At 32.9% G+C, this 16,446-nt stretch overlaps 2 protein-coding genes across 2 annotated transcripts; one reads left to right on the top strand and one right to left on the bottom strand.

The window, feature by feature from the left end:
- Positions 1-1,396: 1,396 nt before the first annotated feature.
- LOC107848984 lies at positions 1,397-6,417 on the top strand. Its single transcript, XM_047402599.1, has 9 exons — positions 1,397-1,746; positions 3,366-3,449; positions 3,536-3,594; positions 3,843-3,938; positions 4,021-4,098; positions 4,347-4,409; positions 4,495-4,668; positions 5,348-5,443; positions 6,227-6,417. Exons 1-9 carry the CDS (start codon positions 1,545-1,547, stop codon positions 6,299-6,301), a joined length of 927 nt encoding a protein of 308 aa, XP_047258555.1. The 5' UTR covers positions 1,397-1,544; the 3' UTR covers positions 6,302-6,417.
- Positions 6,418-7,317: 900 nt separating this feature from the next.
- LOC107848985 (protein ELF4-LIKE 3-like) lies at positions 7,318-9,675 on the bottom strand. Its single transcript, XM_047402600.1, has 2 exons — positions 9,245-9,675; positions 7,318-7,901 (listed from the first exon to the last, which is right to left on the bottom strand). Exons 1-2 carry the CDS (start codon positions 9,249-9,251, stop codon positions 7,558-7,560), a joined length of 351 nt encoding a protein of 116 aa, XP_047258556.1. The 5' UTR covers positions 9,252-9,675; the 3' UTR covers positions 7,318-7,557.
- Positions 9,676-16,446: the final 6,771 nt, after the last annotated feature.

A 16,446-nucleotide genomic window follows, 5' to 3' on the forward strand; every position in this document is an offset into this window, starting at 1 on the left:
AACTACAATTAGTTTTTAAGTACTCCCTCCATCCCAAATCCCAAATTACTCGTTCCAAATTTTTTAATTTGATTTCTCATTTTACTTGTTTTTATCCATTAATCAAGGAGAGATAAAAAAAAAACTCCATGTTTTATCCTTTGCATTAATTACTTTTTCTTCAAATTAAAATATAAACATTATTTAATAGGGGTACTACGGTAAATTAGTCATGTTATTAATTATTTTCTTAATCAATATGTCATCTCAATTTGAAACAGATAATTTGGGACGGAGGGAGTAATTTATTTACGTAAAATATACACACATACCTATACCTATACATACACACACATATATAGCCTTTCTACCTCTCTTGAGCTGGTGGTATGGACTGCGTACATTTTGCCCAGACCCCACTGTGTTGAAATACACTGAATTTGTTGTTGTTGTAGATATATATGTATATATATAATTTTAAATTTAATATTATTAAAGTATTAATACATGATATTTGATTGAGTCTTACATATTAAAAAATTAATCATGTTTAATAGAAAAAGTAAAATAGACATTTATGACATGTCTAATTCAGCTGCTTCAATCATAATTTTATTAGATCATCCTAATTAATTATTATAACTCATCTAAGTATTAAAAATTTAATAATATTTAATAAAAAAATAGACATAAATTAACTCTTGTTGTTTTGAATTAACTTGACATCTTATATAAGACTCATTTAAATTTTTTTCACAAAGATTTTTATAGCAATTTTGTTATATTACTTCTAATTAGTTATTATGACTCATTTAATACATGTCTGATTCGCTACACTGTGATATTTAATTGGGTCTTACATATTAAAAAATTAATCATGTTTAATAAAAAAAATAGAATGGATATTTGTAACATGTCTACTTTAGCTGTTTCAATCGTAATTTTATTATATCATCCCTAATTAATTATTATAACTCATCTAAGTATTAAAAATTTAATAATATTTAATAAAAAAGAAAAAATCTAAATAAATTAACTCTTGTTGTTTTAAATTAACTTGACATATTATATGAGACTTACTTAAGTTTTTTCATAAGAATTTTTATAGTAATTTTATTTTATCATTTCTAATTAGTTATTATGATTCATTAAAATCTGTCTGCTTTGCTATTTCAATCGTAATATATGATTGACTTTTGAAATTATCTCAATATCACTTAAATTAGAATAAAAAATATTATAAATTATAATAATTAAAAATTTAAATTATTTTAAAAATATAATGCCATAAATATTTTGACAAGTAAATATCATAGATTACAATAGCACGGACCGCCGGACATCTATTACCTTATAGATTTATGGGACTTACACCTTGAGTTTTAATATATAAAATGTCTCGTCTGACATTTTATAATTTTACTATTTAAGTTTTAAAATAGTGGATGTGAATCATGAGACAAAGCTCAGAAAATTCATTTACTCATAATTTTTTTGTTGGGAAGAAAACAAAAATCTAAAGTAAGAGGTAGGCATAACAGAAACCAACCGTTTAGGGAGTGTCTATGGGGAGTTCAACAGCTTTATCTCTTGGTAGTTTGAATCAAACTTCCCAGTTCTTGTACCCATGCCCACAGTGCTACAGCAATTGGAAGAGCAACTCCTCTTCATTGTTTTCCTCATATGGAAATAATAAGCGTTCTCTCACTTGCTTTTCTTCCAATAAAAAAATTGGTTTCATGGACCAAATTCTTGATTACATTGAAGGTTTGTTTTTACTTGTCATTTGTTAATTGAATATGTACCTGCCTCAACTCTAAATTTGTTTGACCCAATTATTCTCTTTGTTCGCTTTTATTTGTTCACTGTACTGAAACTAAATTTTTACTTTTATGGGCTCTTTTAATTGGAAAATAAGTTATCTCAATATTAATTATCTCTCATCATTGTTATTCTACCTTCAATATGAAACAAAAATAACAATGCAATCCCGAAATAAGTTATCCCACAATTTTATCCCAAACAAAATGGGATAAATTCATCTTAAGTTAATTTCGAAATTAGTTGTCATTTATACCAAGCCGGTCCTAATAGTTAATATTAACTATGCTAATTCTCAAATCATTTCCCAAGATTTTTTTTTGAAATGCTAATAGTAATTGGGTATTATAGTAAAATTTGCGCTTCATTTACTTGGTCCGTTTTAATTTATTTATCTTACTTTCTTTTTTAGTTCATTTAAAAAAGAATGCCTCTTGTATTTTAGCATCTCCTTAATTGTAACTTTCCAAATGGCATGTTTAGGAGTGGATATTTCCGTACATTCAATATATCTTTAGCTTAAGAATTGAAGTCTTATTTAGTAAAGGAAGTGCAAAGTCCATTGTAGACAAGTAAAAGTTACCGGAGGGAGTATTGAGTTTTGAAGATTAATATTTAGCTTTTAACTAGCAGCTTGAACTTGACCAAATTTGGTAAATTCAATGCTGGAGCTGTATTTTTTCTTCAAGTTGTTTCTTTGTGGTGGGGCAACTTGGGGTAGGGAGAAGGGGAAAGGGAAAGTTTTTGTTAGCATCAGCATTCTCAATTGGAAGTCATTGTCTGGGCTGTACTTGCAGTTAGTTGAATGCCGCAAACATATCTTAAAGTTGCATTCCTTTTGTTATCTTATGTAACACCCTAAGCAAATCACACATCGCAAAACGCGGCAGAGACAAAGGGTGTGTGTATATATATAGGGAGACATGTTTTAGATCTTAATGACACGTTTTAGACCTTAATGACACGTTTTAAAGCCACGTAAGCATAGGTCCATAGCAGACAATGTTACTAGTAGGTTGGGATGTAACATAGGATATTAGAATCACTATGTGTGCAACCTTGGGCGATTCAACTGACATTTGGTGAATCCCGTATCTTTGAGATGATGGTGTTGGTGTCACAAATATTAGCAAGGACCCGGAGTCACAAAGGGTTTATGCAACAACCTAGTCAAATCCCACATCGGCAAAACATGGGGGAGTTTATGTGTAAAGCCGTGGGGCCTAGGCTGGATTAGGCTGTTACAGTATACAAGAAAAGTGAAAGAAGAGAGAGCCTTTAAGATGTCGGGGAACGTTACTTGGATTATCGTTTAATTAAATGCCTAGGTGGGATATGGCTGAATTTAATAGGTTCTTCTCGCTATATCTATAGTCATGGTGTTCCTAGAAGAAAAAGGAAAGAACTCTAAAACTCGGAGAGTTTTAATGTTTATCACTCCAATCCTTCCCACTAAAATTATGTGAGATGTTGTAACCTGTAATCTAATTCATCTCAAAGTATGCTGATCAAACAAGACTTCCTTTATCGTTGACATTCTCCTTCATTCATGCCATTGATTTCAGGGGGTCCGAAGTTAAGGAAATGGTATGGGGCACCTGACCTCCTTCCAAAAGATGGGTCTCTTTCAGAAGAAAATGAGTCTTCTGGTAGCTGAAATTAGTAATTTTTTCCATATGATTCCTGCTGTAAAATATAAAATCAACTATGTATCTTTTTTCCTTTTCCAAAACAGAAGAAGATGAAGTCAGGGATGCAGTTTTAGTTACCGATGGAGATAATGAGATTGGTCAGGTTTGTATATGCCATATGGTAGCATTGGATACATTACACTAGAATCTTTATAAGTATCTTGTTGTTTACAATATGTGCATCTGCAAGCAGTGAACATAATTTCATCTTATGTCTTCTAAATTGCACTGGAATGATTTCTAGACTTCAGTCTTAATTTAAGAGCTCTCCGCCTCAATGATTCAATATATAGCTCAATCTATAATCAGTCTCATTTGACGTAAACTTTACCTATACATGATCTTGGACAGATGGTCATATTGTCTTTGATAATCAAACGAACTCGGATCAAAGCTATGGTAAAGGATAAGCGGGCTGCAATGGAAGCTTTTGGTACTTATGTTGAGGTTGGTGGCATTCTTATACATTTTTTTAGTATCATTGACTTGGTTGTATTTTAATACTTAATGTTCCTAAGCTGCTATAAAGCCAATAGCAGGTGACGCAAGGGACAGGTCAATGCTAAAGAAGGCTCTACGTGGTGTTCGTGCAGTAATATGCCCAAATGTATGCTCGCTCTTATCATCTCAACTATCATTTTTTTGCTGTGATCCCCATAACATTAATGAGTAACATTACATAAATTTTGTTTCCTAACACGTGCTTTCATTTTGTGGATTTATCTTGTAATCTTATTGCATCTTAATTCTTGTTTAGCTAAATATTGTGTTCTGTAGCTTATTTAGGTGCTTTTTTTTTTCTCTGTGCACAGTTATTAATTAAGAAGTTCTCTTACATTTAAGCTGAATCTGTAGGAAGGTTTTGTATCAAATATAGAGAGTTGGAAAGGTTTACAACATGTGATCCTATTATCTCAGGTAGTCCTCTCTCATACTTGTCTAGACAAATGGCAATTTTTTCCGATGGTTTATGTTTTGATTTTATGATATGATGACATTGCAGCTGTCTGTTTATAGAGGTTCTAGCGGGGTTCAAGCAATTGTTACTGCCAATGCAAGAAAACAGGCAGAACAAGATGAATCACTGGTTATGGCTTCAGGAATCCCTTACACCATTATTAGAACTGGCTTGTTGGTAAATGCACCGGGTGGAAATCAAGGTTTCAACTTTAAAGAGGTAATCGTCGTATGTGTAGCTTCTTTATTAGGTAGATGGTGTTAAAATCACCATCTGTTTATTGTTGTTTTCTCACTTGCCATTTTGGAAAGGTCATTGACTGTATCCAAACGAGCATACCGTCATACAACTACTTTTTCCGAGGTTGAAACTACCAGCAAAGGAACTGCAAGTTGTTCCTTCTGTTCAAAATAAATCGAAATTATTCACAAACTGAACAGAATACCACTGTACCAGTTCCCAATTCCCATTGTCATGTTAAGCAAATTCCTTGCCGTTGCTACTCAACACAGTAGTTGTCCGCTCGAGTTTAGTTTCTAAATTTCATTCAAACACGAAGTGATATGCCCATAAAGGACCCCTTAACTTGATATACAGATGATGGTTTAATAGCTATGCTGTTGTTAAGGATTCCTGAATATCCATAGTTTCCGGATACCACAATTCCAACAATTGCTTTAACCATAGTCTTCAGTTCTGGCACTAGAGCAAATTAGAATAGAATGATGGAATCCTTATCGAGAAAGGTTCAGGAATTCCTGGCAGACATGTTGAATATGTTTTCAGTAAATGGTTTCCTATGTTTCTAAGCAACTTGTCTTGCTATTTTCATTATCTTAAAATCATTCTCAAGAAATGTAGTTTTGTAGATCAACGGGTTCTATGATCTTCATGCCAGGGCTGTGCATCACAAGGAAAGCTGAGCAAGGAGGATGCTGCTTTTATCTGTGTAGAGGCTCTTGACACACTGCCACAGAAAGGACTGATAGTTGAGGTTTGTTCCTCGATTGGTCTTTAATGTTCTAAGATTCTATAACTGCCCGTGAATGAAGACTTTATGTAGGTTGGTGGCTTATAACTTACCTATTCTTGATGGAAAGAGAGTGTTGGCCTTGTGGGAAGGATCCTCCATCTCCAACCACGAGGACAATCAAACCTATTTCTTGATTCACTCAAAGAGGTGAATAGGGTCTCAATAGAGATACGTAAAAAGCAGGTCCGGTTATGCGTATTCCTAATCCTAAATGGAGATTTAGTGCCTTAGTGATATGGACCCCTCACCCACTCCACCCCCAATCCCAAGTCCCACCAAAGAAAAAGTAAGAAAATTATATAAACTTGAAAGCTACGAAGGAGCCTTTCTATATATGAATATTCTGTTAAAGGGTATCTCCTGATGCTAATGTTGCTAAAGAAAGCATTCATTTGTTGATCACTTGCATTGGAAAGAACTAGTAAATCTGCAGTATTAGGAACTTTCCATAGTAGAAGTCACAACAATTTGTCGGATCACGTCTATTTGGAAAAGAAGTAACCAATATTCAGGTCTATGTACGCTATACCCTCTCCGGGCCCCACTTGTGGGATTATATTGGGTATGTTGTTGCTTCAAACCTCACAGTTTCCTTTGATGCTCAGAGAGGCGAGCTTCAACATAATGAAACATTTTCCGGCAGTTCTATCTGATATGTATCACCTTTCTTCTTGTCAATGCACTTCTGCACTCTCCTTTGGTTGCGGTTAAGTAGCTAACATCTTTAAGTATGTCAAAAAACAGGTGGTCAATGGTGAGGAAAAGGTCATGGATTGGAAAGTGTGTTTTGCAACCTTGATAGAGAGATCGGTGCTGTAATTTCTTTGGATGGAAAATTAGTACATTCTTTTCTTCTCGATTACACGAAAATGTACACATCAAGAGGGTTTGAGAAGATTTCATCATTATATTATTAAGATAAAAAGTTTGAATCACCTTCCCATGGATTCTGATATGCACATTGCATATTTTCTGTATGTAACTATGCTAAAGACCATCAAAAGAAAAGCCTCTTGACTAGTTGTAAAGAACTTCAAAAGAAGAAAAGGTCATGGCTGGCGGTGAAATGCAAAACACAGATAAGCAGCCTTTAACGCGATTCAAGAAAAGGAACGACAATAGTATATACAAAGCATCCGTGTGGTTTCAATAAGTTCAGACACCATTTTGGAAGCGCTCCTCAAAAACAGAGAAACAAATTCATGGTACAATGATGATTTCCAGAGACAATAACAAAAGCATATATGCTCTTCTTTTTCAAGTAAAATCGGGAGGGATGCTTGTTCATGACATGAAAGAACTCAAATGATAAACTCTGTATTTTCTCATCCCATCAGTGTACATGTTACTATCAAACTAAAGGTTAAGCAACTTCAACTCAATGACAATCCTATATAGTTCAACAAAGAGGCATTTAGGGAGGGTAATGTGTACGTAGACCTTACCCCTACCTTTGTGAGGTAGAGAGGTTGTTTCCACTAGACGAAAAACAGTCCACGAGTAATCAAGAAAAAGAAGTAACAGAAGTACAAGAAACAACAATAATAACAAAAATGGCAACAGATTCAACTGAAACACAATATTATGACTCTCCTCGAGGCCCAAGCTGACTTCTTGTGAAGCCTGTAGGACATAAGTGTCTGCTTTGCTCACACCTAGCCACTCACCGTTCAGAATCTAAAATTGGTTGAGTGTATTGGTTGCTGTCTCTTTATATGGTCCGGCAATCCCCAGCTTATGAGCTAATTTTCAGGATATAGCGAGCTCTATGTCTAGTTTCTTCACGCCCACTCAAACATCCAAAGACGAAACAAGAAACTCTAGCGTAACAAATATACAAGGAGAAAAACTGCAACTTGCCAACTATGAATTTGAGTCCAGTAGCGAAAGCAGATAGAAGGATAACAAAGGAACATATGACCAGAGAGGATTTATTTTCAAAATGTTTTATAGCTATAAGCCTAGAACTGATAAACGTTAGAGGATCTTTCATCAACACTATGTGAATCCACGGTATCCATCCAGTTCTTACTCAAACCTATTTAAAGAGAGCAGAGCTTCAATATGGTCACAGTTCAGCTGGACCTAATTCTCTTCTGACCGTCTCTATGATCTGATTGATTAGCATTCGTTGATTCACCCCCGGAGAAAGCCTCCATAGATATGGTAACAGAACTGGAGATATCAGCATAGAGATCAACTACTCTTCTAATGTTGTTATTTAGTTCTCTAATTAGACCAACATTTCGAGTCAAGTTATCTGGGATTGTTGACTCGTGGTTCTGGTTTATCTCGTTGATTAACAACCTGTTTTGATCCAAAATGTTCTGTACTTGCACAAAATTCCTTTGCAATGTCTGAACTACTTTGTGGTCAACTTGAATTCCATTACTTGTGACATCTTCCATTTCAGTCAATACTGAATAAAATCAGAAACAGTTGTCAAATACTACATAGAGAAACATCAAATGCACAAGTTAAAATTATATGCCAAAATGCACAAGCTTCATAAACTTAGAATACACAAACATCAAAAGACAACAGAAAACTTTTTCAAATCAGTCAAGAAATCATTACATGATGGATTTTTTGTCATAACGATATCGTAGTTACCAATCAAGTAAGCTTCAATACCAAATTAGTTTGGGTAATTAGGTCCATTTCATGTCCAGCACTATTTATATTTAGTGTGTGAAAACAAACCCAAAATAGAAAACTCTCGTTCAATAGAACTGACCGTTTATATTGAAAACTAAACTGGAATTACAAAGTAATAAATAATGACAGTAAGTAAATTGAAAGGAAGCAAGTAGAAGGGGGATTAGAATTAGACCGATACAAAAGAAGATTAGAAACTCAGATACAAAGTAGAGAAGAGAGAGAGAACACTGTTCATGTCACAATAATCGTTAAACTCTTCTTTCAAATCGGTGGTCCTCGTTAACCAATTACTAATTGTGCTTGGAACCCAAATAAAGCTGTCCAACATTTTAGTTGGTCCAATAGTGCCATCTAAATCCATCTCATTCACAATTTCTAGACCATAGGCTCTTACAACATCAGCTTGCTTCTCAACAGTGTAATTACGTGACGTCTGGGTCAGCTTGCATGTATCTTGATTAATTCCACGGGATACCTATCACTTCGCACTAGCATCAAGTACTAGGTAACTTTGTCCATCAAGACTAGGACGGATGGGAAGAAGCCACTTAGTCTTTTTGTCTTTGATGATGAGATTTGAACCTGAGACTTCAAGTTCTCAACCTACTTCATTGACCACTAGGCCACACCCTTGGACGCAAAATTAGATTTTTTTGTAAACATGACTCTATCCACCAAGGCCAGGGCAAATGGGAAGAAACCATCTAGCATTTTGGTCTCTGATGGGATTTGAACTTAAGACCCCATGATTCTCAAACTACAAAATTGACCATTAGGTCGTGCCTTTGGATGCAAATTTTTTTTTTTTTTTGAAAGTATTTATGACAATACCTTCCACCAACATCACGTGCTAGGTAATTTTGTCCCCCTAGGCAAGGACAAATAAGAATAAACCACCTAGTATTTTTGTCTCAGCTGAAATTTGAACCTAGATTCTCAACCTACCACTAGGCCAGACCTTCGAATGCAAAGTTAATTTTTTTTAAACAATCAATTTAAGAAGCTCTCTATAAAAAAAGGCAGCCCGGTGCACTAAAACTCCCAATATGTGCAAGGTCCGATGAAGGGCCCACCACAAGGGTGTATTATACGCAGCCTTACCTTGCATTTCTGCCAGAGGCTGCTTTCAAGGCTTGAACCTGTGACTTCCTGGTCATATGGTAGCAACTTTACCGCATGGCAACAACTTTACTGGTTACTCCAACGCTCCCCTTCAATTTAAGCTCTCTATCTACGCTAAAAATCCAAATTTTATGTATAGAGATGAGTAGTGACAGCTAGAAAGAATTTAAACATCAAATTAAAGACATTAATGAAATTTCTATAAGAAGTCAACCATAGTACTACTACAACAACAACAACAACAAGCAATATATTCCTACAAAGTGGGTCTGAAGAGGGTAAAGCGTATCAGTTCATACCACTACCTCAGAGATGAGATAGAGGGCCATCCCATTCCTGGCTCAAGACAAAATATTCTAGAGAAGACATAATATAAGAACATGACACAATCGGTAGGAACAAGCAACACATATAATAACACAAAGTATGCCTACAATAAAGTAGTTCTTACACTCGATCTATCCGAAACAACAAACATTACCGAAATAAGTCAACCATAGATTTCAAAAAATAAAATTGATTTAAGGAACGTGTGCATAACCCTAGAAAGCAGAGGAACAGGAAGAGGGAGAGGAATACCTTAAAATAGTGGAACATATGTGAAATCCGAAATCACAAGCAGAGGATTAACAACTGGATTGTCCCCAACCTGTGTGGTCGTCTCTCTTGTCGTTTACTTAAACAAAACTGTTGGCTTTTTTAAATTCTACATTGTGGAATATATATGTCTTTGGTAAAATTTTAAAAAAAATAAATTAAGATAAGTTGTTCATTTGTTTCATGACTAAAATACTGTATTTTTATTTTTTGCAAAAAATTAAAAATACCCCCAAAGTCTCATATTAATTATTCCTTTTACGAAAAGTTTATCATATTAGTTGTTCACTCTACTAAATTGAGAGAGTACTAATTTAATTTTTCACATATTTCCCTTATAATTAATCTATTTAAAAATGTGAAATAGTAAGAAGTATAAGTCTCGAGTCAAGCTGGGTTGTCATTTATTCTCATAATAGGAATGAGTCCACCACAAAATTAGATAAGTTGCTCCCTTACCTCACAATGGTGCCATATTATTATGAATCAAACTAACTCTAACAACATATTATTGTGAATCAAGCTAACTTTATTGGGCCGATTATTGTGTCAGAGTATTTTGTTTGGGATTTAGGCCCAATTAACATGCTCTATTAGCATTTGAATTGATTTAAATAGGACTTACAATTAGGGAGCATAATTTTTATAAGGATTATGAAGAAATTGTTTGTTTCTCACATCTTTTTTCTCTAGATCTAAGCTTTTTATCTCAATTCTTGTAGCTATCCTTTAGTTGTAATTCTATATTTCCATGTAATTCACCAGTTTAAACATTGTCGTTGTAATTTGGTTATGAATGATAATATAATACTACATGTGTTCGCTTTTACTTGTCACTTATTTTCTAATTGAATTTCTTCTTTTGACATATCAAGAAAAGGCCTTCTTCTTTTTTCTATTTTAACCTTAGCATTACTTATTTTTTTCTTCAAATTAATTTGAAAACACAATATAAACATCATTTAATAGGTATACTATAGTAAATAATAATATTATTAATAATTTTTTTTAATAGTGTACCAAATCAAAATGTGATAAGTAAAAGTGAACGAAGAGAATAGTAATTGAGTATTTGTGTTGAGAATTTGGGTTTGTTACACATATTTGTTTGTAAAGTTATAAAAAAGTTTCTTAAAGAATGAATTAATAAAACTACCTTCTTTTATATATATATATATATATATATATATATATATATATAAAAGGTGCGTACACCTCACTTTAATGAGTTCAGATATTACATTAAATAAGATATTTATTTAAATAATAAAGATGAATATAATAATTAAATTTAATATTTTTTGAGCATGTAAAGATGGAGAATTTATTTATTAAACCTAATGTTTACCAAAAATATTTTTAAAAGTCGATCGACATTCGTCTACCATCTGTAAATTGCAACAAAACAATACAATGATAGAGACATAAAAATAATATTAAATCTAATATTTACACACAAAAATGCTCTCAAAACCTTCTGACACTTATTTACCACCTGTAAACAATAATAAAATAATACGATAATAGAAATATCAAAATAATACAACTAAACCTAACCTTTACATAAAAAATTTCTCAAAGTCGACCAACATTTATTTATCACATGTAAACTGCAAAAAAAATAATACGATAAAAGTGATATCAAAACAATACAATTAAACTTAAATTTTACACACAAAAATTTCTCAAAGTCGATCGAGATTCATCTACGAATTGTAAACTACCACAAAATAACAAACTAATCTAGATATTACGAAAATACAATTAAACCTAACCTTTACCTAAAAAAAATTTCAAAGCCGACCCATATTCATCTAGTATCTGCAAAGTAAAATTAAAAAATAAGATGATAAAGATATCAAAACAGTACAGTTAAACCTAATCTTTACACAAGAAATTCTTCAAAGCCAACCGACATTCATCTACGATCAGTAAGTTATAAAAAAAATATATATATATAATAGTGATCACAAAGCTTCGATTTTGATCCAACTAATTCTTGTCCGAGTGAAAATTTTGACCCTGAAGAATGATTTTGAATGAAAACAAAGAAGGTATATATATACACACATGTTGAATTCTATTATACTAAAAAACAGTGAAGAAGTTGAGGGTTAGAAAATCAAGCATCCACCATCTAGACATGCAATCGAATCAAGTTAGATGAGCATCAATCATATTCTCCCAATAGGCAAATCGGTTTGTACCATCTAGACATGCAATCGAATCAAGTTAGATGAGCATCAATCATATTCTCCCAATAGGCAAATCGGTTTGTTCTCTATTTTAACGTACATCTCAATATTTATAAAAGAATTTCCTTAATAAAGTGCTGTTTTAGGAGTATTTTTCTAATTGAACAGTAGAAAGGAAAATATTAATTAATTCTCCTACCATGTATTTAGGAATCCCATACATCTTAGGAAGTCTAGTAGAAAAAAAAATATTAATTAATACTTCTGCCATATATTTTAGGAGTTCCATATATTTTAGGAAGTCTAGTTAATATAATAAAAAATAATAAATTAAAAAATAGTGAAAAGACAGTTTTGTCTAAAGAAGAGTCTTTTAATGAAGGGTAAAAAGTTCAAATCATTTTTCTGCCTTATAGATTATAGATTATAGTTATATTTTTAATATGCAGAAAAAGTAGACAACTAATATGAAACAGAGGACGTATAAATTGAATTTATTTTTTTGAGAAAGATATTTGAGAATTACAAGAAAAAAAAAAAAACGAAAGATAACATAATAAAATACTTGATTAAACTAAAACTTTTGATAAATTGAAAAGTCAGAAATCGACAATGATTTGCTTGTTATTTTTGGTTGATTTTCATTTACAAGCACTTTGATATTCATTAAACATATAGTAGATAGATTAAAAAGTATCTATCAAGTCAGTTTGATCACCTTACCAGTTTAGCTAAATACCCTTCTCTCTTTGTCTTCAATTTCATTAGCTATTCAATACTCAAACAGTGTGCTTTGAGAGTAAAGCTCCACAAGACAACTCTCTTGCTTTGTTATTGTTATATATGAGTTGAAACATTGTTATTAACGCATTTAGCATAGCCAATTAAATAATCATTAGTAAAGTTATAAAATATCCATCATTAGTAAAAAATAAATATAAGGCTTGATTAATGAAATTGGTGAATCAATGAGTTGAGATATGGTTGATGATGATTTTAATTCTCTCGTAGAACTAAAATTCACGAGTTAGGTTTGGTTGGAGTAGCACGAGTTTATGGCATTAGCCATAGTGGCAATAGATTATTGGGCTAAATTTAGACAATTAGTAATGATCAAGTTGATCTGTAAAGGAAACACTAAAGCTTTAGTTATACGCGTATCGAAAAGGATTGGAACATAAGAATTTATTGTACGCAATTTTACTTTGTATTTTTGTTAGAGTCTATTTCCATGACTTGAATCAGTGACCTCCTAATCACATAGCAACAACTTTACTAGTTACTCTCTTGCTCGAGGTTGAGCTATATTTATTGTAGGCTAAACACATCACCAACCCCCTAAACTTGACATAAATTTTTATTTGAGCACCTCAACTAAAACTTGTTCATTCTAGACACCTCATGGAAGGCCACGTTGTGTTATTTTGACACCATTTTGATGATCAGTCAAATATATAAGGTGTGTGTAACACACCCGCTGATGACATGTCAAATAGCAAATTAAATAAAGGCATGCGGCGTATATACAAAAACTAATTGTTAAAATGTATTGTGATGAAAATCTAATTTTGAAAGTATTTAGTTAATTATTTTTTCAAAAGGAAAATGAGTAGCTTACCGCCGGCCACTCCTTCTTCGACTTGTTAGCCTCCTATATCATTTAGAGTTTTAATAATGACAAACTAACAAAATAAACAAACAAGATCAAATTTGGAAGATGATCAAATTCGAAAGATCTCAAGATCAAATGCAATCCATGGATATCATGAGGACATATGGAAATAATCAAATCAAAGAGCAGAAAAAAATCCAAAATATGGAACCAGAAGATGTATATAAAAGGAGAAAATCTCGGAGAATAATCAAAGGAGAAATTAGCATCACAACGGGATGTCAGGACATATAAATAAAGAAAAGAATTGTATTAATAACATGGACATATCTGATATTGACATGTATGTATATGACTCCTCGCTACACCAAAGAAAACTGCATAACATAATACATGGACATATCTGATATGGACGTGCTAACGGTATGAGTCCTCAATCAAGGAATCCAATCAAATCCTTGATTGAGAAGAAATCCCTTGGATTTCTTTTAGAGCAAAGAAGCTGCAGAAGATGAAGACTATATAAAAACGATTGAAAACGGAAGACAACTTACGCAACTTCACGGGGAACTATAACTTTGTCTCATCTTTAGTCTTTATAAAGTTTTGTCATTCTCTAAGTTTACAATAGCTACAAAAAAGAAAAAGATTAAATCAGTTTAGTTGTACCAGTTGAGGTAGTGTCACAAGCTTAAGATTCAGAACTTGTTGGATCCTACTGTAACTCATTCTCAAGTTAAGCTCTAAAGAAAACCCTTGAAACCCAAGGAGACTGGAATAGGCATCACACTAATAATCCAAACCAGTATAAATCTCTGTGTCTCTCTCTTTATTTCTCAGTTTTATAAGTTCAACCTTACTCTATTTTATTTATACTAACTTCCAGGTGAGTTGATTGACGTAGGTAATCAAGCGACTTAGATAATTTTTAAAATTTATTTGGCCCCTCCCTCTCTTGAATTTTAATTAATATCGGAGCAGGTCTCACCATTAAGTGTTGCTTAATTGCATGTGAGTAAAGATCAAATTGCCAACTATCATATTCCAGGGGCACTCTTTCAGGATGAACACTCTTCAACAAGACCACCATACTTCAATGGATAACACTACTCCCATTGAAAGAACAAATTAAATATCTTCGTACAATGAAATGACTTTCAAGCTTGGATAGTTATCAAAAAGAGACCAAAATCTATATCAGGGCTCAAGGACAAATATAAGGAATCAAGCAGCATGAACATGGATGAATTCAAAAACTTTGAAATCACTAAAGAGCACAAGAGGCAATCAAAACTAATGTTGGAGCTATAAGTTTGCTTTACTGTGCAGTTAATAGAGCATAATATGACGAGATATCAACCTGCGAGACTGCTAAAGAAATGTGGGACAAACTTGAGGTAACCTATGAAGGCACTACCAAAGTAAAAAAAGCGAGGATTAGTGCTCTGATAAATGAATATGAGCTTTTCAAAATGAAAGAAAATAAAGGTGTGGAATCAATATTTACACGATTCAACAAAATTGTGTGTGAGCTGAAAACTCTAGAGAGGATCTACTCAAATAGACTTCAGTGTCAAGAAGCTAGTGAGGAGTTTTCAAAAATCATGAAAACTAAGGCCGCCATTCTAGAAAATGGAGATCTCCATAACATAACATATGACGAACTGCAAGGTAACCTTAATTGCTATGAATAAAATCACATAATAGGTACAACAAGGAGGAAAAGAAATAGTTTGTAGCCTTTAATATTGTAACGCTGGGATAACATGAGAATACAAATAAAGATAACAATGAAGGAATGACCCTTATAAGTTAAGGAGTCAAGCAAATACTAAGACAAAAGCAGTAGAGACCCCAAGGCTTCAAGAATAATGAATTCTCAAGAAATGATGATCGCTTTTATCATTGCGGCAAATCAGGACATATTAAACAAAACTATTCAAAATTAAGAAGAAGAACAACTAAGAAATATAGAAAATTTGAAACCTGGAGAGATAAAGATGACACAAAAACGACAAACATATGCTTCATGGCAAAGAATCCAGTGAGGTAAGACCCTTTAACTGCCAAAACTATAACCTTCTTCAAACAAATCTTGATATAATTACTAATGAACTTTTAGAATCATTGATGAATATAACAAAATTGCTCAATAAAAGAAAAATCGGCAAACTTCTTTGAAAAAAATGAAGAAGAAAAGAGAAATTGGCAGTTTGAACTTGAAGCAAGCCAAATAGAAATAGACTTGCTTCAAGAAGAACTTGATGATGTAAAAATGCAATTAAATATAATTAGAAAATCACCAAGTCATAGTTCTGTTATATCAAATTTTTTCAAAGCCAAATCAACTTCTTCAACAAACCCTTTAGCTCTGCTAAAACCTCTTTCTCTTCTTCTAGATCCGTGTGCTACACTTGTGGAAGAAGAGGACACAAATCACATACCTGCAGACAACGGTGCAAAGGAATGTGGATCTGGAGGCCCAAAGAAAGCACATCTAAGACCCAAGGCTACTTGGGTACCTAAGCAAAATTAATTTTATTATTTTTTAGAAACATGTCCGCAAAAGCTACAAGAAAGAAATGTGGGTAATAGACAACGGATGTTCCACAAATATGACTAGAAAAAAAAGAAAATTTCTGCTTTCTAAAGAAAATTGAAGGTGGCTTAGTAAAATTTAGCGATAATGCCAAAAAAGATGTCATAGGAGTAGGCTCTATGAAGCTCAACCTTTCCTATGAGGTCGTTGAAGTATATCTCATTGGTATAATCAAACA

This window comes from Capsicum annuum, unplaced genomic scaffold (assembly GCF_002878395.1).
Source record: "Capsicum annuum cultivar UCD-10X-F1 unplaced genomic scaffold, UCD10Xv1.1 ctg2517, whole genome shotgun sequence".
Classification (NCBI taxonomy): Eukaryota; Viridiplantae; Streptophyta; class Magnoliopsida; order Solanales; family Solanaceae; genus Capsicum; species Capsicum annuum.